At 44.1% G+C, this 21,558-nt stretch overlaps 1 protein-coding gene across 3 annotated transcripts in view; it reads right to left on the bottom strand.

Annotated features, from left to right (window-relative positions):
• The window catches only part of BANP (BTG3 associated nuclear protein), a 151,070-nt gene extending 130,133 nt beyond the window's left edge, over positions 1-20,937 (bottom strand). For all 3 annotated transcript variants that reach the window (XM_086468906.1, XM_086468905.1, XM_086468907.1), the window contains exons 1-4: positions 20,877-20,937; positions 6,438-6,579; positions 4,899-4,993; positions 3,409-3,608 (exon numbers count right to left, since the gene is read on the bottom strand). In XM_086468906.1, coding sequence (XP_086325032.1) covers positions 3,409-3,608; positions 4,899-4,993; positions 6,438-6,507 — 365 coding nt within the window. In that variant the 5' untranslated portion in view covers positions 6,508-6,579; positions 20,877-20,937. The remainder of the gene's footprint in view (positions 1-3,408; positions 3,609-4,898; positions 4,994-6,437; positions 6,580-20,876) is intronic.
• Positions 20,938-21,558: the final 621 nt, after the last annotated feature.

Raw genomic sequence — 21,558 nt, 5'->3', positions numbered from 1 at the left:
CTCCTAACACCGCCTGGTTCCTGATTTATTGCAAGTCTCCTTGAAAACTTCTGCTTCGTTTCCCTAATAAGAATTTTTAAAACTTGGAAACAACAGTTTGGCACCAAAGAAAGGTATGAGTTATGCCAATAAATCAACGTGTTAAGTTTACTAGAGAAGACAACTTATCATTGAAGGTAAATCTGACTCCTGCCTCCCTAATGCAGCTATATGGATAGATTACACTTTATCACTCCATTTTACGAGCAGCCAGCGTACAGCGCTGCACACAGTATAAAATCCCACATCATAGTCAAGGCAGGCCACAGTGCGTAGCTGGGAATTCACCTGGCGTGCTGTGCCCACAGAGTTCCACCACAAGGTGACAGAGAAGGCAGCTCCTCCGTCCAAGTTGTCCTCGTTTTCATCACGCGATGACCTAAGCGTATTTCCAACCGACAAGTCTCAGGAAATGAATTTCCTTTTAATAGCACAAAGCGATCAAACTGTGAATTTATAATGCACGGCTCATACACTTCACCGTGTGCACTGCTGTAAAACGAACTTTGATTATGTTAAATCTGCACTACCTTAATGCAAGTCACCAAACAACCAGAAAAACCGAAAACAAAGTTCACCACAGAGCGGAAGAGGAAAGATCACAAACGCTAAGGTTTTGATCGAAGACACGCAGTCTGCCTTCCTGGCAGCGTAGCACCATCTGGCTGACACGCTTTTGCTAACGACAACATTTCCATCAGTGGCAAACCCAGTATTCTTACGGTGGCAGGAGGAGGCTGAAGAACCTCATTCAGATGCAGAATCTGAAAATCACTCCCCAAAACACTGACTCTTGCTGGCAGCTCCCCACTGCCATCTGCAATGTGAGGGGGAAAGGGAACAATACAGGGAGTTGACACAACAGAACAGTCACTGCAGGCTTTAATTGGTAATAATCAACCAGTGATAAAGGTTTTTATGAATGAGAGACGGGGAATTCAGTGAAACATTCTTTTGCTGCGAAACTCAAGTGTTACTAATGCCAAGTTAAACACGTACACCCCTAACTATTTTCTTTTGAGTCATATAGGCCACAGACTCCTAAAAGAACAAAAAGCCCTCAGTCCTTCATTGGCAAGAAGCATCTGATAATGTGCAACTTCATACCAACGCTAACAAATCCTTGGGGCCGAGGATCTTGCAGTCTTCGAGCCTTCTCTCTAAATTACGTTCAGGCTGTCCGAGAAGCCATCATCATAAATCTGCACACCCAAAACCAAAGATCAAACACCAGGCTCACCATTAATGCACAGGATAAGTTTCCGATGGTTACAGAGATTAAAACAAAACAAAAAGATGACCTCAGGTCTGACAAATCCCGTAAGAAACTCAAAATAGTACAATTTACAGAGGAAAGCATTCACTGAACATTAATTAATAGATTCCCAAAGGGGCCGTGTGTTTCTGAAAATGTTTTTAAGTCTTTTGTGCACAAACCGCAGCAAGAAGTTCAGCTTATTCACAAGAACTTGAAAATCTCTACTATAACGACAAAAAAATTAATAACAGATTTAAAGAGGGTTCCTTGAAGAATACTTATTGATAAAGAGTATTCAGCAAAAACTGGTGTAATATTCTAGTTACTTGCTCTACGATCCAAACAGCTATCCCATGCACTTTACTTCGTTTGATATAGAACTTAGCCACAATTGACCTTTTCAATGGAATACTGGGAAGCCTTCAAAAGCACAGGTAGATGTAGACACGGGACCTAATTTAAAGAAAAATTAAACGGAGAAAGGGAAAAGGAGGATGTCCCACGGTCACGACGTTCATCACCAGCACAAGAACAAGAACCAATAAAGGAATTCTGAACTGGCGCCCAAACGTTGTATCTGGACATCTAAAAAGGAAAGTCGCTTGGGAAAAGTTTGAGGGCATCAGCTGTTCCTAACTGCACAGGTGACCGTTACAGTAAAAGCAGCAGAGAGTACTCAAATCCACACTGCAAATATAAGGGACATCTAAACTGTTAAAACAGAGATCAAGAAACACGTGGGGTTCTGTAACATTGTACATTTTTATATACAAATAAGGTAACTTAAAAATTTTAGACTACGTTCATCAGAAGTCATCATGTTCAATGACCAATGGTGAGGTAACAGCCTGCACTACGCAACAGGTAGAGCTACGTGAGCAGAAGGTATCCCTCTCGCCCCAAAATCTCCAACTCTGAACCCTTATGGCAGTAAGGTTATAACCCATCCTGCCTCATTAATGCATGAACTGAAAGGCAACGTAACAAAACGTGATCATGACCTTGAGATAAATGTTTTAAACTTAAAATACATATTATAAAAACAGCAATACTGACAGTGAAAAAAAAAAAACAGCAGGGAGAAGTAGCAGCCTGGTAGAAAAAAGGTAATGTTGGTGGTGGTCTGGGTTTTTTCCCCTCACCTCGCATGGATGAGTCCCATGACATAAAGCAAGGAACTAATTTTTTCTATGGAGCTCTGGTGTAGGGCACCCGCAACACTGCACTGAGTGTAACGTACCAAAAATACATTGAAAATCATTTTCAGAGAGAGAAAGATCAGAAGATGGAAAAATAGACTGACAAAAGGTGAATTAAGTTAGTACATCTCGGCTAGAATGGTACAACACGTGAAAGCTGCCTACGGACCTTTGTAATGGAGAATAAAGAGTAATTATTTAGAGAAGTATTAAGTTTCTTCTAGCTATCAGAATATGTGAATGAGGAAGAAAAAGTTGTCAGACAAAAAAGTCTTTGGATAAGCATCTCTCTCTGGCTGGAACTCTCTCCACGGTAAAGCAACAGGCACACCAAGATTTAGGTATTTTAAAGCGTATCAGGCAACTCACACACAAAGGTACTGCAGGTCAAACCCGCTCTCTCATCAGTGGATGGGATTATTTACCGGCTTTTCCATCTCCAACGTCTAACCCCCAAATAAGCACAGATACTACACTAGCACGAGTCTTTGGAAAACAAGCACATAAACCAAACTCCTTTGTATTTCTGGTGAATTAAAGTAAAAGGAGAAGCAATTAGAATGATGATGAACTCATTCACTCAAAACAGCCGCATAAATAAACATAAAGCAAGTCTAAAAAACCTGTCTAAAATAGCTGATGAGACTTTTCCAGGGGATGGCTGAATCAGTCTGGTTTAAGTCAAAATGAAACGCGGAAATAGTTGCAAACCGTCCATGGACCAGCGTCTCATTCTAAGTAACATCATGAAACTGGTGCAAAAACTACCTTCAAGATAAATTAATTCTACGTTCGTAAACAGCGTTATCGAGCTCTTGACAGCTACACAGGAAGCTGCAGAGCTTGATGCCAAGGAACTGGATTTACATTATTTTAAAAAGCACGTCGATGAGCAATCTGTTCTTTCCTTACCATCGCACTTTATTGCACGTCTGCGTAGCGCCAAGAGGAGAACCTGCCACCATGGGGACTTGGATGGGGCTGTGCTGTTTGTTCATGACGAGATCCAACTTCTCTTCCAGTGATTTACAGGTAGCCTCTAGTGCCAGCAACTTTGCCTCAATGCTATCCAACCGCAGGCATATCGTCTGATTAATGGAATACAGGAATGACTAGAAAGGGGAAAATGCAAAATAAACTGATTTTAAAGACGTACGCATTTATCTTCAGCGACACACACGTAAGGAAGCTCCAGATAAATGGGGCTGGAAAACAATTCTGAAGGAACTAGCGGCGTGCCTAGTGACAAAATTCAGCCGTACAAAACTGATGACATCGAGGAGCACTTTAGCATTCTCAAATTCTTCCAGATCTTTATTTAGAAGCCAAAAGAGTCCAAGCCAAACACATTTTCACCTAAGCACTTTGTTACTATGATTTCATACACCACAAAATCATTCAAAATGATATGCCAAAGGCTTTCATTCGATACATGTAAAACCAAAAGGATTATAAATCTATGAATGCATCCTCCGGGATAACGTTAAGTAAGATTTTTTCCTGCCCAAACAGATAAATTTGGATGATCACAGCGGAAATTGTATCAACACAAATAACCTCAGAGACAATTAATGCCACTCACTTAAGTTTTCTCCTGAACTACAAATCAAGAAAAGCAAATAAATAAAAATCTGTTTTCTTAAGAAAATTTATTCAAAAGGAAGCATGTTCTACTCGGTTTTTCTTGGGAAAAGCAGGCCGTTAAAGGGTAACGCTACACACATCCTCCTTTGCAAACAGCAACTGTGCCATCTTGTGGCCCTCCGTTACAACTTCCACACCTACTCAGGCTGGTTTACAGTGCTGCTCCCCTGCTGCTCTTTCACTACAGAGCTTCAGTTCCTACGACCACTTCAAAAATACAGAATTACACCCTACTAAATGCGTGCGGCAGCAAAATACTACTCAAATACTTATGCTCCAAGACCCTAAAGCACACTAGTGAGAACAGCAGGGGAAGTCCTGCAAAAACAGAAAAGCCTGAGCTACTGAGCCTGAACTAAATATGGTTTAACTATTCAGAGAATGTTATTAGCTTAAAATAATAGCGTAAAACATGCTGAAAAGTATCTAAAAATGGTAACACAAATACATGGTCAAGTTAACCTTTTAGGTCATTTTTATTGACTTTATCAAAAACCATACCAATGTTTGAGGCACTGGAATTAGTTCTGATGACTTTTTATATTGCATGTAATTCTTGCTACTGATTTTACACTGGAAAATAGCCAATCAGCCAGATTTTAGAACTCATGCACAAAAATGAATAAACATTTACAAGAAGGCTATGAATAATTCCATTATTATATATAAACAGTTTATTTTATATTCTTTTCTTTTAATACATTTCCCTAAGAAAGCTAACTTAATTGCTGTTAAGAAGAAAAAGGCATTATCGTAACCTTAATAGAGGGATCCTGGCAGTTAATTTCTATACGCTGACGTTTCAGAGCAGGCTCTACATCATCATCTGTCACTTCATGATTCTCCAACACAACTGCAAAGAAAAATAAGCGTTGCCATAGTTTATAATACAGGAGGACAAGGGCCAAATTAAAAATACATTAAATGGATAAAACAAAAAAAGTGTAAAATGAATTTCATTAACATATCGCAAGTATTCTTTTACTTGAGTTTTCTCTTAAATATATGACAATGGTTTACTGCTTCTCAAAAGCATCTATCCAAACCCAGACTTTTTCCTCAAATGCACACAAGCACTGCATTTATTAGGAACTTACCGCGAGGCAGCAGAGTTGCCGCTGTTTGAGCTGTCCTGCTTTGACAGATCCTACAGGCTTCTCAGGTTCTTACAAAACCACAAAAAGTACTAATGAAGTTCCGTACAAGGACAGAATTACACCCACTACTCAGTGTAGTAGCGGGCTGGTTTTCCCCAGCGCAGAGGAACAAAATCCTGCAGGCTTTCCAAAATAAATACTTACATACGCAGACCTACAGGTTCTAAGAGCCTTTCGTCTAAAGGGAACCATTTTGAAGCAAACAGCAACAAAAAAGAGCCGAATTTCAAACTGGAAAGCCTGGCTGGTGGAATCAAGAGGTAGAGGCCTCACGGTCCGAGCATCACCCGAGATGGGTCCAGGCTGGAGCTCCTCCACCGGACTGCGCAAAGGCAGGCTGGCCGAAGGCTGACCGCGCCACAGCCGCCCAGCCTGAACACCACGTTACCAGCTAGGCTTGGACAGACAGGTCCCACCTTCTCCTCCAACTCTCTGGGACCATTTCTGAAGTAACTTTCTTGTTGCGCATCAGAAAAGAAGTTTTTTGCTACGTGTTTCTGTTTTCCATAACCGTAGTTACTGTTCGTTCATCGCTCACATGTAACGGGAGCACAGGATCAATGTCTACAGCTGATCTCAACACATCTTTCCTCAGAGGTCAAGATCTACGCAAGGGATATCACAGTATCGGCTTTCAGAAGTGTTTTTCAATTTGACTATAATTTTGCCATACGAAGAACTTGAATAATGGATGAGAGAAACTAATTTACAAGTAGAACAACGATTCAAAATAGATGGGTGACAGTTCTCATTTGAGGGAAAGCCTAAAACATATATTTGGTCTGGAGAAAAACAAAGGTTGCAGGAGGCCACATTTCATTCAAAGATTTTGGCACTATTCTACCCCTGCGCAAAAAAAGCCCCAGGCAATAAAGCCTTTAAAAGAAAAGTAAAATTAAAAAAAAAAAAATGATCTAAAGCACTTTGAAGACATACAAGTCAGGCTCTTGCAAACCTGGTATGGAGTCTTAAGCAGCACCTCTCAGCAGAAAAAATCTGCAGCAGTATTTTTAAGAATTGTATTTTTACGTTTGTAAAAAATCTGTGGTTTTAAGAAAAGCTTAACAGTGATTTCCACCTTGTCAATGAGCAACATCATAAACGATCTTTCTCATGCCATCACGAGCATCTCTGTTGTACCTGGGTTATCTGGAGTCAAGTCTTCCACAGCAATCTGAACGACATCTGCCAAATCCTGTTCTGACATCATTCAGAACCAGGCAGCAATATCCAGTCAACCACTGCAGGTCCCCAAATAAGCGCTCTTACAAGTCATGCAATCCTGAAAAACAGCAGCAAGAGGAGTGTTAATACAGATACACTTGATATACCAAGACTGCTTGCCTTCACCTTGTCACTCTTCCTCTACAAAAGGAGATGCAGCTCCTAAAAGAACTGACCAACCTACAAAGTGATCACCCAGTGGTACCAACGGCTACTTTACTCAGTCACCTCTACAGCAAACCTTCCTACACCGGGACTGAGCCAACAGCTCAAGCTTTCCTTGCCGATCCCCCTTTCTGCATTTTCCCAATGGCTAAGGGGAACGTTTAATTTCAGAGATTTGGCAGCTCATCAGTATAAAACACAAAAGAAAGTGTTTTCTTTTCAATTGATTTTCTGTTGCAGAAGTTTTAAGAGCGTACAAGACCATTCCTAAATTGTAAGTTAAAATCCTGCAAGTTATTAATCAATCAGACTTTAGTAGTAGTCTTGGTGACACAAAAGCACATGAAGCTCCCAAGCCACGTTAGACTGGCAATTACTGCATTCTGTACCGATCTCGATGCACACAAGATCCTGCCGGGTACGAATCTTAACAGGCCTCTCAAATCTTCAAAACCATTCGGTGAGAACAGGGAGCTTCCTCGCAGCTAACGAGACTTGAAGCAAAATTTGACTCCTTTTTCCTCTGCTATTGACCTTGCCTGGTTTTTCTACAGCTCAATTCTGGTTAAACTATTTTCAGAATATGGTCCTGATTTTAAAGCCAAAATATTTCTCAGCCGTGCTCCCTTCAAATTATCTGTCAAGGTTATTTATTAGTCTTTTAAGAGAAACCTTCAGCCTGTAAAATTGCATTAAAATCACTGGAACCATTCATAGCTGCGCTTTCCCACAGTTTACAAAAGGATAAACAACAAATACCAAGAGATCAGTCCATTTTTTCCCTTTTAACCTGAAGGAAAACACACTGGAGAGATAATTTGAGGTTTACCAATGGAAACGGTAATTCATCCCTTAACACTGAATCAAATCCAACTATGCATAAAGATTTTCCTCTTCCCCTGGAGCACAAGAAAGCCATTAAGGCAGACAGGTGGAGTGCAAACTTTTCGAGAGCGCAACACAACCCACAGAAGAATTTTGAGACTGGCCTGAGCAACCGCTGCGCGCCGCGAAAGCCCACCTCACAAGGACTCCCCACACATCAGCACTGTTTACTCAAAATACCAGCGCTGCCAATACTGAGTCATGTGAAATTCTGATCGTGGTGAAAAACTGCTGGGACAGCACAGACTGTGGCAGCACGCCCAAAAAAACTGGCAACCCATTAGTGCATATGGATGCCATTTTGGCAAATTACACTTGCCATTTCTGAGAAATCCTGGTAACGGGCCAGGCTTAACATAATAAAACAGCTGTGCTGCAGCGACTGTTTCATAACGTTACATACTGCTGGTCGTGCTAAGAACCCTGCCCTCAACTTGAAGGAAGACATCCGCCGCTCCAAACCCTAAAAAAGGACAACCAATACAAACCCCGACTTCTAAGACTTTGTCTATTTACACGATTCAAGATTTCACCGATGCGTTGCATCGAAACCAGTTATAGCTACAAATACACCAATATTTCATACAACATTCCAAAGGATTTGCAATGCTTTTAAATCCACTTTAATACTTCAGGTGCTGCGCAGATTTAGCCTTCCTTCCAAAATTCATTATAGAAAAATTAATTAAACCTTTCTTCAACACAAACAAAAAAACAATTTCACACTTCTGACATCTGTTCTCCACCTCTCACAGGCCACAGTCTGAAAGCACTCAACCTCACATCAGAAAAGTACCAAAATATTCTGTCGCAGAGCCTTGAAACGAGGGCACAACCACCAAACTGTGACTGGCAGAACAGCTACTACACACACACAGCAATGTGTCTTCACAACATTAGTATTTATTTCCATTTAAGCAAATTTTATTACAACTTCAATAAGTCAGACAGAGCTCACAGGCAATTAGCCAACATCCTGATGGAACACATTTCTGCCTTCTCAACAGGCAGAACAAAATATACTTCTGCTGTCACCAGATGCAGTGAGCTCCTGTACCAAAACATAAGGGGAAAACAACTAAATTTGCTATTCACGCTAGATGTGTGGATTAGGAAAGCAATGCCCAAGTCAGCTACACTGGGTACTGCAACCACAGCGGCTATCACAGCTCGAATAAAACGCCCCTCTTCCAAATTCCAAATCTCGATTTATAACAGAAAATTTTAGCAAGGTCTAACCTTGCCTTCAGAACCAAGGGTAAAAGCCTGATAAAATTTAACAGGATTAGAGTTAGCGTTAGATTAGTTTATCGGCTTTAAAAAGCCCCAGTCAACAATTCAGAATAACGTTGCCAATATAGTTTCCACATATTTTACTCAGTGAAGTGTTTACCAGCATTTCCTCACGTAAAACACTTCTTTCCTTGAATGTTCCCAGGCTTCTTTTTTTTTTTTTTTTTTCTTTTCCTCCTTTCTTTCTTCTGGCTGAAACCCTACTCCCCATTAATTCTGAATTAAGTGTATGTACATTGGCATCAAGCAGCCAATGCTGAAATATTACCTGGAACAAATACTGAGCTATAAAAAAGAAATATTAACAGAAAGCCAGGAAGCCGAGGATAAACTACAACAGGAACATGAAATGTGCCCCCTTTTTCTCCCCCAACCAGCACGTGGAAGTTGGATCAACAGAGCCATATTTCAGAGTCGATTTGCCATTATCTGGGGGAGGGGAACAGGAAGACAGCTTATACCTGACAATGGAAAATACCTCGTTAACACAGGCGCTACAGGAGGCCTTGGCCAGCCAAACCCAAGCGGACTCCAGCTGAGCTCTTTAGGGGGGGGATCTACACTGCACACATCGCTTCTCCCAGAGGGCTTTTTTGGGGGTTGGAAGAGACTGCTTCACCTCTTACCCAAGGCAAGAACTGGAAAACAAGTTACGGTGTGTGGCAGCGGGATTTGCTCCCACCTCAGTCCTGGGTGCCTCCAAATCTCAAGCGTTTCTAACCCTGCAGACCTCTTGCATCAATCAAGTAGTCCGTTCCCAGATCAGCTCTTTCACTGTCCACCCTTTCCCCACCCCAGGCCAGGCACTACTTCGGCAACCCTTGCTTAACAAACCCTCCAGAAACCCATTCCCTCTCTGTGTAAGACAACTTGAAAGTAGAGACAAATGCTCCTCCCCGTTCTTGCTTTTTCACATCCAGAAACAAAGCCAGCAAGGGGGGCAAAAAGCCTAGGGCACTCCGACACCCCCTTGCAGGGTGCTGGCTCTAGCACAGCACCACCCAGAAAAACTAACCAGAGACAACTAAAGGTGTACGTTTAAAGCAGATGAGATAATATCTCTGCCGACCCTCTTACTCAGAATTGAAACACTTAACACAGAATTAAAGTAGCCTTTGTTTAATTAAGTAAATTGATATTTGTAAGCAACTGAATTACTTCACCTGAATTCCAGATTAGCTTTTCCACACACAAGTTTAATGCAATTTAATTAATCTATTTTAAAACATTAATTCAGAATAATTCTTCTGAGCAGTCCCTTGTAAACAAGCCTATTTACTGAAATATCTGATGGCTTTACAAAAGTCACAGGGCATCCTTCCAAAGTGTATAATCAGAAACACCCAACGCCTTGTTAACATATAAAAACACGCAGAAAATACAAATCTTCTCCCTCATACTAATCAGTGAGGGTAAACACTATCCTTTCAAAAAACATTTTCCAAAGCTGTAGTCCTCTTAAAGTGTTTAATTGAACTTCTCTTACTCAAGCAGCTAATCACTCTCCTGGCTAGTATTTCTCAGCACTATCAATAAACGACAAAGCTTCCCTCACACTTCAGCTTGCACCATGACAAAACCCTACTTGTGACTGTGTGACAAGAGCTGAAGGATGCCATTTTACTTCGCCCAACCCAAAAGCCCCAAATGTTCTTCCCTCCTCTTCATTTCACTTTTCCTTTGAATCAATCAAGGCCAGTTTTCAACTATGTCATTTCTGTTACAAACATACATTCTTTTATACAACCGCTATTAGCGCGTTTTTCTGAGCCGAATGTCTACCACGGATGGGACGAACAAAGGTCCTTGTCGTGCAAAGAGCTACGATTTGCTGACACTTCCAAAAGTTTGCCAAAACAGCAAACCAGGGAGACTGCAAAGGCAAGCCTAACGATGCGGATGTATTTGATACGGGTACACAAGGGTATTAATCCTCTGTGAGGACCACGTTGTGCAGAAGTAAAATGACCTTATGCTGTAAAGGGATTACAGCACAAAGACCGCCCACCCTCTGACAGTGACGCTCCATAGAGGACGTATCACTCATGGACCTACTGCTTTAGTTAAGTCCAGCTTCCCTGAGGTCTTGTCCCTTCAGGGAAACAGCCCAGAAGGAGCGCTGAGCTTTACGTCTCCGTGCAAAGAACAGCCCACACCGAGAACACCTTTGTGCAGCTCCGTTAAATCACTCGGGAAGCAAATGATGCGAAAAGGCCCTCCAGGTACAGAACGGAATTCTTCACGGGACAGCGTCAACGCAGACCAACCAGCACGTTCAGGTTGCAACCCCGGCTAACCTGGCAACACATCCCCGCCACTGGCAAGTCTGTCGTGTCTCCACAGGAACACGCTCTACGAGTAGTCCCGTGGGAAGAACTGCAGAATGTTCAGATAATTTGAAATACGAAGTTGTTCGTGGGCATTACAAGGTTCACCACCTGACAATGCTCTTTTAGTCTTGCTCTGTGACTTGCCACACCTTTTATAATCCTAAAGTCTGACTTTTTCTCTACGATAAAGTCACTTTAGCTGGCAGCTGGAACAGAGCCTTCCTACACTAATTCCTAATTCCCCACCAAGCCACACCAGTGCAAATGTTAATGCACTGTAACAGATGAGGAATAACCCAACAAAAAGCAACAATTTCATGGCGTGCAGGGTCAAATGCCCTGTAAATACAAGCGCTACCGGCCTCCCTCATGCTCCAACTCTCTGAAGCTGCAGTCTGTCAGTATATGAAGTTGAAAACCATTTTCAGGGGTAGGATAGGAGAAAAAAAGAAGATATCAGAATTTACACATCTTTATTACCGCTGAAAACTACAAAGGAGAATATTCTAATCTCTCTTAGCTTCTGTTATGCTTTCATCCTTATTCTCAATCCACCTTAAAAGGCAAGGAAAAACATCATGTCTTAAGTAAATTTCATAGTAAAACTACACAAGCATTTCAGTTTAACAATTTTTAAAAATTAGTGTAATAATATACAGGCATCTTTGGTTCAGCCAAAGATCAAGAAAAGAGTCTACCCTCCCAAAACATGACAGAAACATTGCTTATCTGTGAAAGCAGGACACCAGCCATAACATTCTGGAGATGGACATATGAAATAACTATCACTCACAGAGATGCTATGCTGAGGGACCCCAGTACAAGTTCTTAAAATACAGACAGCAACAGAAAAAAGGAAACAGCTGCTCCAAGAATATAGGAACTTGAAATTTCTTTGGAGTACAAAATCTTGCGGGGAAGCAGAAATTGTCAAATACTGTTACGAAAGCCCACATTATTATTATTGGTTTACTGGTTTGCTTCTAGAAGTATTCCCTTTTTTTTTTTTTTAATCCTCATTCCACCAGGTTCAAGGCACTGTTTTGCTTCGATGTCTTTTTCTAACTCTTCTCATACACTGCCACTGGCCACAGCCCTAACACAACGTGCAGCACTGAGAGAAACACCGCTGTCCTGCCTCCCAGGGGGCTCACACCCGCCCGGCACCAGGAACGACAGCGTTGAGCGTGTGGCCACACGCACCAGCAACTCAAGCACAAATTCTCCGTGGACCTTGTGTAAACACTCGCGCTGCTGCCACATCTCTGATATAATTATCCCCAAGTGAGCTAGGAAGGCTATGTTAACATCCATTACCACCACACTTCCAGGTGCTTAGACATGCGGAAAAGGCTGAATTTAATTTTACAGACATCTAAACCCATTGAATTTAACGAGACTACCCATATGGACTGGATATAGGTAAGTGTGTGCAGATGCAGTGCCTTAAGGCAGGGGTCAGTTTTCCGCATCACGGTACAATTATTCAGGACGTAGGTCAGGAACGCGAGGCACAACGTGTACGTACGGCTGAAAAGCAGCAAACACGAACCAAGAACTGCCCAGGCAGCAAATGCAGCAAGCAGAACCAGATGTGGTCATGTTTTATTGTTTTCATCCACTAGGTGGAGAATCTTTAGTGAGAACAGCTCCAAAAAAACCTGCAAGTATTCAAATTCAAAGAACAAACTTCCAGAATGAGTTGCATATTATTTACATAGAAGTGTTTCCCAGCCTCAAAACTTCTAGCCAGGATTAGAATTTTTTTTTTAGATAGGTAGTCCAGATGTCCTTTGAACCTGGGGAAACTACATTCATTTGAAGTTAGAAGTTACTACTTTTTTTTATAACCTCTTAATCTATTTTCCTGTGATAGCTCACACCAACTTCAGGAATTTCAAACCACTAACACATTCAGAATTATCTGGAGCAGATATAGACCTTACAAAAACTGTAACACTGATAAAAGTGTATTTCTTTTGTGCCTCAAACTCCAAAAACATCCTGCAGATGGTGGGAACAGACATATTTTTGGTGAGACTATTGGCACGACTTGAATGCTTGCAAGGCGTACTCCAGTTGATGAAGGCAGCTCCACAACGTCAGATCCAAAGCATACCTGAAAACATCACCCCTAACTCACTGTGCCTGTGCCTCTACGTGGGGATGGTTGTACCCCTGGGTCTTTCTATACCAGAAACTAATTCCAAAAAGAGAGTAGGTTTGGTCCTACACCAAAAACTAACCCCAGAAAGAGGTTTGGTCCCCTGTATTTCCTATTCAGGACTACTTTCCTGCGTCCCTAGCAAAGTGACATTCCTGCTGAACAGGTAAAAACAAAACCAAAAACTACACTAATGCTATTTCTAGTTGAAACACAAACTAACAAGAAAAATGAACAGAACAAAAATGCAGCTACACCCCAATTCATCGTCATGTTCTCCACATGCAGAAAGCTCTTACTGGAACACCAAGTATATGAGAAAGAGCAAAACTTTGCTTGAAGTTTAACGCTGCAATGTCAGTGGCTTATACAGCAGCCAAAACGTTGTACTTAAATATTTGAACTCTGAATGCTTTGTTTCCTACTCTCCATCACAAAACTCAAAGGGCATTAAAATGTTATGCTGCTTCTAACTCGAAAGAAACCAGGGCAGCCTACAGACTTCAGCAACCGCAGGTCTAGTATCACGTGTGCTACTGGGCCACCAAGAGATCACCGCACACACTACTCAGGATTCAATTTTCCCATCTGGAAAGGAAAAAAACCCCACCTTCCTCCCCAAAAAACCAAGGTGCAGCATCTGCCTGTTTCCTGAATAAAAGGTGTTAGTTTAAAAGAGTTGGTGTTATTCCTCCTGCAGCAGAAACCGAGAGGAAACAACAGTGATTCTTAAACATCTCAGAGGGCTTTTACCAAGAAGCGACTTAACAGCGGAGGCGGGGGAAGGAAGAGGGGAACTTGCTTTGGAAAGCCAATACTCTGGAAAACACTGGTAGCTGCAGTATCGCCAGTGTTGCCAACCTAGCACGGCCTCTGGGAGGGCACCACCCAAAGTTCTTGCACCCCACTGTAATTTTCACGAGCAGCAGGACAAAGTAACACGGCAAATGAGCTTCTCCACTGCTATTCCACAGGTCTGCAGAGGTCGCTGAGAAAAGCCGTGAAGTCTCCTCTCAGTGCCAGGAATCAAACGCTTGCAGGAAGGGCACAAGCAGAACAAGCCCCTTGTACTGACACCAGCCCGTAGCCCTTCTCAGACAAGCCTCCTTTGCAGCAGAGGGATCTGCAACGTAACTTAGGAAACACCAGTTACTTCAGGAAGGACCAAGGGAGCACGTTTTCCCCCAGCAAGGATGTGTAGACTGGAACAAGGTTCATCATGAGATCTTTGACCCTGAAGTTGCCGTGAGAGAAGACTTCGAAGAACACAATTTCTACCAAATTTGAGTTTCAGTACTTCATTTTTAGGGGTGGGGAGAACTGTGCTGATATTAAAACATTTGGAAATCTCACGGGCATAGACTGAAGTAATTTTGAGAAATTTTAACTCTAATTTCCCATATGAAGTGGACGCCAAACAGCTGAAGAGCTGTTTACGACTGTACATGACATATTTGTAGCTGCTTTCTGGCTAACAATGCTGCGTGTTGGGCAGAAAGTCTTTGCGATACTTTCGGTACGACTCCTGGTTCCACTCCAAAGGATGTTTTACAGATAGATGATGAGAAGAATAACAGATGTAGATACCAGCTCTTTATTCAATATCTGAATCCCCTTTGGAAAGTGGGAAATAGCATAACAAAAGGGTTGCAACTAAAAATCACACTTCACAAAACCTGTGAGATGCTACCAGGAGAGAGAAGGTGGGAAAAAAAAACAACTTAATATTAAAACACTTGCTAAAACTTGCTGAATAAATGACATCATCTGAATATTGACCACCTACATAATAATTTATATATGACTAAGGCATTTGCACGCATCTCTAACATAGTTTAATTAACTATTTCAATACCAAGTAGCTATAAGTTTCCTTCCTGCTTAATACTTTAATTCTATTTTACTGTGCAATCATTTGATATTTGTGAAAGGTCTATACAATCTATACTATTTTAAGTCGATTTCCCTTTCGCAAGACTGAAAGATCAAAAGATGGGAAATAAAGAGATTTTAAGGGAACTGGCACAGTTCTCTACTCACACGTCTGAAAACCCACTTTGTCATTATGTTGTCCAAGTAATTCCCCTCCCCCCTTAAAAAAAATAATTCTCTGTATTCAAGAGAACAGCTTAAAGAATAGTATCACAGATGGTACTTTAAATGACCACTGAAGTGGCAAGGCCATTAACCCAATGCACTTATTTAGTAAGAAATGTTTACCAAAGAAGAAATTTTAGGGTAGACAACGTTTTCCATGAAGATCCCCTTTTTCAGGAGCCCTCGCATCATGAAGCTTTGGTGGAGCCGGCCCCTGCCTCAGCGGGAAAAGGCACACCAACGTGCCACGAGACCTCCTGACTCCACAAGGCTCATCACCAATTTTGGCATCAGCGACCACACGCCAACAGCGACGTTACCAGAAGAGCCTGTGATTCTTCAGACCTGCCAAAAACATTTATTCCAGGTTTACAGACAGACCTAGAAGAAAGGCTGAGTGAGGCACAAGCTCGCAACCATCCTATACAGAACACACCCGACCTGGGTGAGCCTTGAAGGACTGAGCTACGAATTCCACCTTGTACTACAAAGGCTGCCAAAGCAAATATTACTTCACTTCACAGACCAAACACTGCAATTTAGCATAAACAGAAAATGATTTGTTTTAAGTATGTTGCTAAAAAGTGTACGATGACAGGGGCAGGGATGGAAGGGGTGTTACCTAAGTTTCTTCTTTATTAGAAACTATCCAAAATGTGGAGGAGAAAAAAAAAAAAAAAGCACAACACAACACAATCTTGGGTCTTCTGGGGAAGAAGCAAAGGTGGACCAAAAAAATTCTTTACATTAAGGTAGGTAGAGCTGGACCTTTTAATTAAGAAAAAATATCTAATTATTCACGGTCATAAATAACAGATTCAGGTTGGAGACTTATTTGCTCTGAACAGTTCAAGACATCACTAAATTCAACGGCAATCCCAGCAGCAGGCAGACCTAAGTATGTGCATCTTCGATCAAGCTAAACACGGGCTCTGACACTCTCCAAGTTTACCACCATCCATATTTTCCAATCATAAAGAACCAGAAAGTTCTCCGCTTAAAGCCAAGGAAAAGACCGTTTAGAAACTTCAGTTAGTGCCGAAAGCTGCTTCTACGTGTTTCTGGAAGCAGAAGTGACCTGTCACTGCCTAGATAAAACCGGGAACAACAGTAGCTACACCCTACACCTTAGGGCTGTCTTCTTGAGTCACGCACACCCCGAGAACCACAACGTCCAGTTACCAACCACACGGACTCGAACCGCGTGAGGAACATCCCCGTCGGGGCGATTCCAACCCAAAACGAGCGCCGAGGCAAAACCTCTTGCCCCACGCCGGTTTGCAGCAAACCGGCGCTGCCGAGAGGCCGCTTCCATCTGGCTCAAGTGCTCCAGGGCCGGAGCGGCCGCTCTCCTCGGTGCCAGGACACCGCGGGCACGTGGCGGGGGGGCTCTCCCGCAACGCGACATCCGTCAGGTCGCCGTAGCGGAGCACGGACACGACGCCAGAATTTGGTTTCCTCCGACCGTCGTATTCCTCCAGCACAGCAGAACCAGCCCTTCCACAGCAGCAAGAACTGAACGCAGAGGCAGGGTGCGGGCACAGGACGTACACCTGGACCCGGCCCCCCCTCTCGTTTCGCAAGACACCCCTTTCTTAGTGCCCGTCTGTCACTGGCAGAAGGAATTAAGACTTTCTAATACTGTCACCTTCCAGATTAATTGCCTCTTCGCAGGCAAGAGGCTTTGCTGCCCCGCTTCGAGGCTTTGCCTTGGGAAGCTGTTCAGTCTGAACCCAGCAGACGCCCCAGGACCGTATGCGCGACGACAAGCACCTGGCTCAAGTTCAAGGGAAATTTGTCCAAAACGCTTCACTCTTACGTGTTCGACTCATCGAAACCAGAATCTTCGACGACAAAAGGGAAAAACATAACTTACTAATTCTTTTTTACCATTTTATATTTTTCCTAGTTTGTGCACAGCTCATCTTCTTCACACTGGCAAAACTTTCTGACCTAGCAATTCCAGTGGGGACACGGGCAGACCCAACGGTGGCACAGGCTTCTACTATCAAAAAGCCTGATGGCCAACATAAAATACACAACAAGCAATCTGCTTACTCAAAAGCCTTCTAATAGCTTTACCTCCTGTAGCTATCTGGAAAAAGGAAACTTTCAAGCTGCTCCAACAAACCTCAGCATTGTTTCAAACCACAGGGATAATACTAGTGGGTTTAAATTCTCACCAAAAATACTCATTAAAATAATCGTTTCTGCACAAAAAAGGCAGAGCAAGTAGTTCTTCACATTCTGAAATGCTGTCATTAGTACAGTCTGATCCTGTTTTGCCATTCCCCCACCCTCCTCTAGAAAAAAAAGGAAAGAAAGTCACTCCAGCTTTGCACTTGCAAGACTATATATTCATCGGATGTCAGAGGGAGAAGCTGGTAGGTGTAACAGACACCTCCGTGTCTCAGGAGCAGGCAAGGGGTGTTCGACTTCGCGGCTGCTATGAATTCCCTCCAGGGCCAGGCAAGATGCATTTTTTTTTCATCATAAAATACAGGTGCTCCCATTTTCAGGCAAATATTTGAACTTAACGTATTTTTCCCTTAAGTGGTCTACGTCAGGAGGTTACAAACGGGAAGCAAGATAAAATAATTTTGTTCAACAGACAACATTACAAATTATTTTATTTAAAGTCCCAAATCCAAAGGATCGTAAGAATTAATCCTTTCGTGTACTTTTACTTAATGTCTTCACGTGCAGTCTAACAAGTGGCAGGCAAAACTAAGCGCTTAACAGTAGCTTTGAAAACCTAAAGCTGCAAGGAAACAAGTGTTTGACATGACTTTAAAAGATATTTTATTCTTTTTATTTTTACTTTTAAAAAAGGTTATGATTTAGCCTTTCAACGAATACGTAAAAAACAGAAAACAAATAAAATTACTTCAATAGTGAACGACTAAGTATCGAGTTTCAAACTAAAGGAAATCGAATCTGTGAAAAAAATTTTATTGGCAATTTATTGTTTAGCATACATAGACGTTCTGTTGTTCTGACTCTAATCGTTAGCTTCGCCTCGTCTCCTCCTACAAGCAGCTTTTGCTCAATTCACAAAAACAGTTTCTGTAGGTCTGTGGGACAAGCGTTTCTGCGCACAAAGAGAAACACCCAGCTCTTCCTCTCAGAACGAATCGACTGAGAGGGTCTTTACTTTCTAAGCAGCATCACAGCAACTTCAATTCATGGCATTCTTCAGTGAAAGACAGGGAGACCTTCAAGTTCTGACCAAACAAAGGCAGGTATTCTTCCCGCACCAACCATGCTTTACAAGCTGAGGGAGAAGCTCAAGATAAAGACCAGAGACAACCTCGAGACCTCGCAATTATTACAGATTATCGTAACGTGGGTCTGAGTCCCGCAGCACAGCACCGCTCCTTGCAAACTCAAGGTATACCCCCGAGCAGCACTTCTGCTGACGCGGAGCTATGACTACAAGCTCACCTTTCTTCCCCTGATCCACCCAAACCAGTACAGAGCCAGTACGCTGGGCTGCGTTAGAAACAGCACGGGCAGGAAAGAAACGTTTTTCAAACACCTTCAGCAGAGCAGCTGCTGACGGAACCCTGTCAACTGGGAGCACTGACAGTCAGCGCTCGCTGTATCGCTACCGAACTCCTAATGCTGCTATTCAAGTACTCCGAATGTCATTGATCAACTACTTCTTTAAAAGAACATTAAAATTTGAAACCTGCCCTTTAACCACACGACAACTGAAACACGGATGGATAATTAAGACATTAATTAGGCCAATTACAGTAAAACAGATCATAAAGAAAAAGAGTCACAAATATTTTAATCCTCTGAAGGAGACGGAGTGTTTCGCAAACCCAAACTCCATCTTTTAGTCTCTTCACTAAACGAACTAGTCTGTCTTCGTAGTATCTTTTCACGTATTGCTGAAAACTCAACTACTGCCAAGACGTCATTTAACGTATGGAATAAGGCTCATATAGCTTCAGAATCAAATTCTTGTTATTCTAGTCAATTTTTATGGATACCCACTTCCAACATCTATTAATACTTTCTAACAGAAAAAATCTGTTGTTTCAAGAGGCACCACTATGAAATTGTTAAGACAAAGGCTTTTTGTTTGTTTGGGATTTTTTTGTTTGTTGTTGTAAGACCTTGCTTGAGTACTGAAAATTCTACAAATTTTACGCTTGCTTCTTGAGAGCCTGACATCAACAGGGTCCTACACCTCAGGTAACCTCACACAGAAGGCAAAAAAAAAGTCGCAAAACCCGCTCCAAACTATCATTTTACAACATTTTGAAAGCTGCTTCCACTGAAGCAATCACTCAATTGCTAATACCCCTCCAAACTTGTTTACTTCAAAAAAAAAAAAAAAATCTTCCCTTGAGAGCTCTAAAAATAAACTGATACATAAATTCTACGTCCCATAGCAGGATAAAATTACTATATTTGGTTAAGTACACAACGTCCCACTGCACAAGGATTTTAAGAAAACTTAAAAAAAAAAAAAAAAAAAAAGCAACGCTTGAATTGCAAATCAGGAAAAAGGGAAGACCGAGTGTGCGGTCAAACAGATCACTAATATGAAGAGACATGAAAGCACCAACCCCGATATGGATGTGAAAACCCCTCACTATGACTAATGACCACACACGCCAAACAGCACCTCAGGAGACTTATTTTTTCCACCCCCCTAGCAGGCACGTGAAAAGCAGCAGCCCCTTTCCCTCACCGCTACCTGCAAGCGGCAGAGAAAAGGAAGAGGCAGTACCAATGTCACCAGTCATTTACACTCTCCTACGACAGGGAGGGAGGGAGCTCGGCGAAACCCCATCCCAAAAAACCGTGCCTGCAGTGCAGCGTGTGCGCGACCCGAGCGAGGGAAGGCTCCAACCTGCCCCCTCCTTCAGAACGACAAAACACAAGCCTCAGGGAGGCGGGGGGGGGAGAGAGAGAGAGAGAGGGGGCACGGTCTTCGGGGACACTGCCGGGGGAGGGACAGAGCAGACCCTCCACCTCAAACGCCGCCCGCCCCGCCGCAGGGGCGACCACCGGCCTCCCGCCGCGGCAGCAGGAGAAGGGGCCGGCGCTGAGGAGCCCCAGCCAGGGGGTGACCCCCCCCTCCCCGGGCCTGAGCGCCGAGAAGGCAGGCGGGGAAGCCAGGCGATGGAAGAGCAGCCCCCCCACGGAGGGCCCAGCTCCGGCGTCCCGCGGCGGGAGGAGGCGAGTCCCCGGTCGCCCCCCCCGGGCCCCGTCCGGGTTGAGGGGGCGGGGGCCCGCGGCCCCCCCGCCTCGGCCCCTCCCCGGAGCCGCCGCCTCGCGGCCCGGGGTGCTCGGGCAGCGCTGTGAGGAGCGGGGAGGCTGTGAGGGCCGGGGCTCTACGCCCGGCGCCAGGCCCCCCGGGAGCTCAGCCCCAGCCGTCCGGCCGCGGGGCGCCGCGGTTACCGTGTGCGGTGCCGAATTCTCGTGGTGTTTGTCGAGCGGCTGCGATAATGGCGCCCTTCCTCGCGAGAGATCTCCCTCTCCTCAGCGCGCAGGCGCCGCCGCGCTGCGCCCGCTCTGCCCCCGCCCACCCCGAACGCCCGCGCAGGCGTACGGAGGGCGAGGCCTCCCTGCCGCCCTTCACCGCCGCGCCGCCGGGAGGGACTACAATTCCCAGAGGGCAGCGCGTCGGCTCCGCGGGACCGCCCCCCGCCGAGCAGGCCGGGACCTGTAGTACCCGCGCCTGGCGCGGTGCGTGCCGGGAATCGTAGTCCGCACCGCGCCATGCCCCCGCGATGGCCGTCCTCCCGCTCTCCCCTGTTCGCCCTCAGGCGCGCACCCAGCCCTGCCGCAACCCTGAGGGCTCCACAAAACCCTCCGCCTCGGAGCGGCCCCGGGCGGTGAGGGACAACGCAGCCCTGTGGTTCGTGTCCCTCAGCCTGCCATCACGGCCTGCTGGGCACCGCTCTGCCATTCCTTCTCCGACAGGGCTGCTGCCAACTCCAGCGTCACATCTCTATTTTATTAAGCGTTTCCAGACCTGCCAGGTGACGTAGCCCCAGGATTCGGGCAGCGGAGTTGTCAGCCAGCAGATCAAACGTGTGTCTGCACCTCGAGAGCCGCCCGCGCTGAGCCATTCGCCCGC

The sequence above is a fragment of the Leptosomus discolor genome, chromosome 8, assembly GCF_034619465.1.
Source record: "Leptosomus discolor isolate bLepDis1 chromosome 8, bLepDis1.hap2, whole genome shotgun sequence".
Taxonomy (NCBI): Eukaryota; Metazoa; Chordata; class Aves; order Leptosomiformes; family Leptosomidae; genus Leptosomus; species Leptosomus discolor.
The sequence above is the reverse complement of the archived record's forward strand: the minus strand, read 5'-3'. Positions and strand labels throughout refer to the sequence as shown.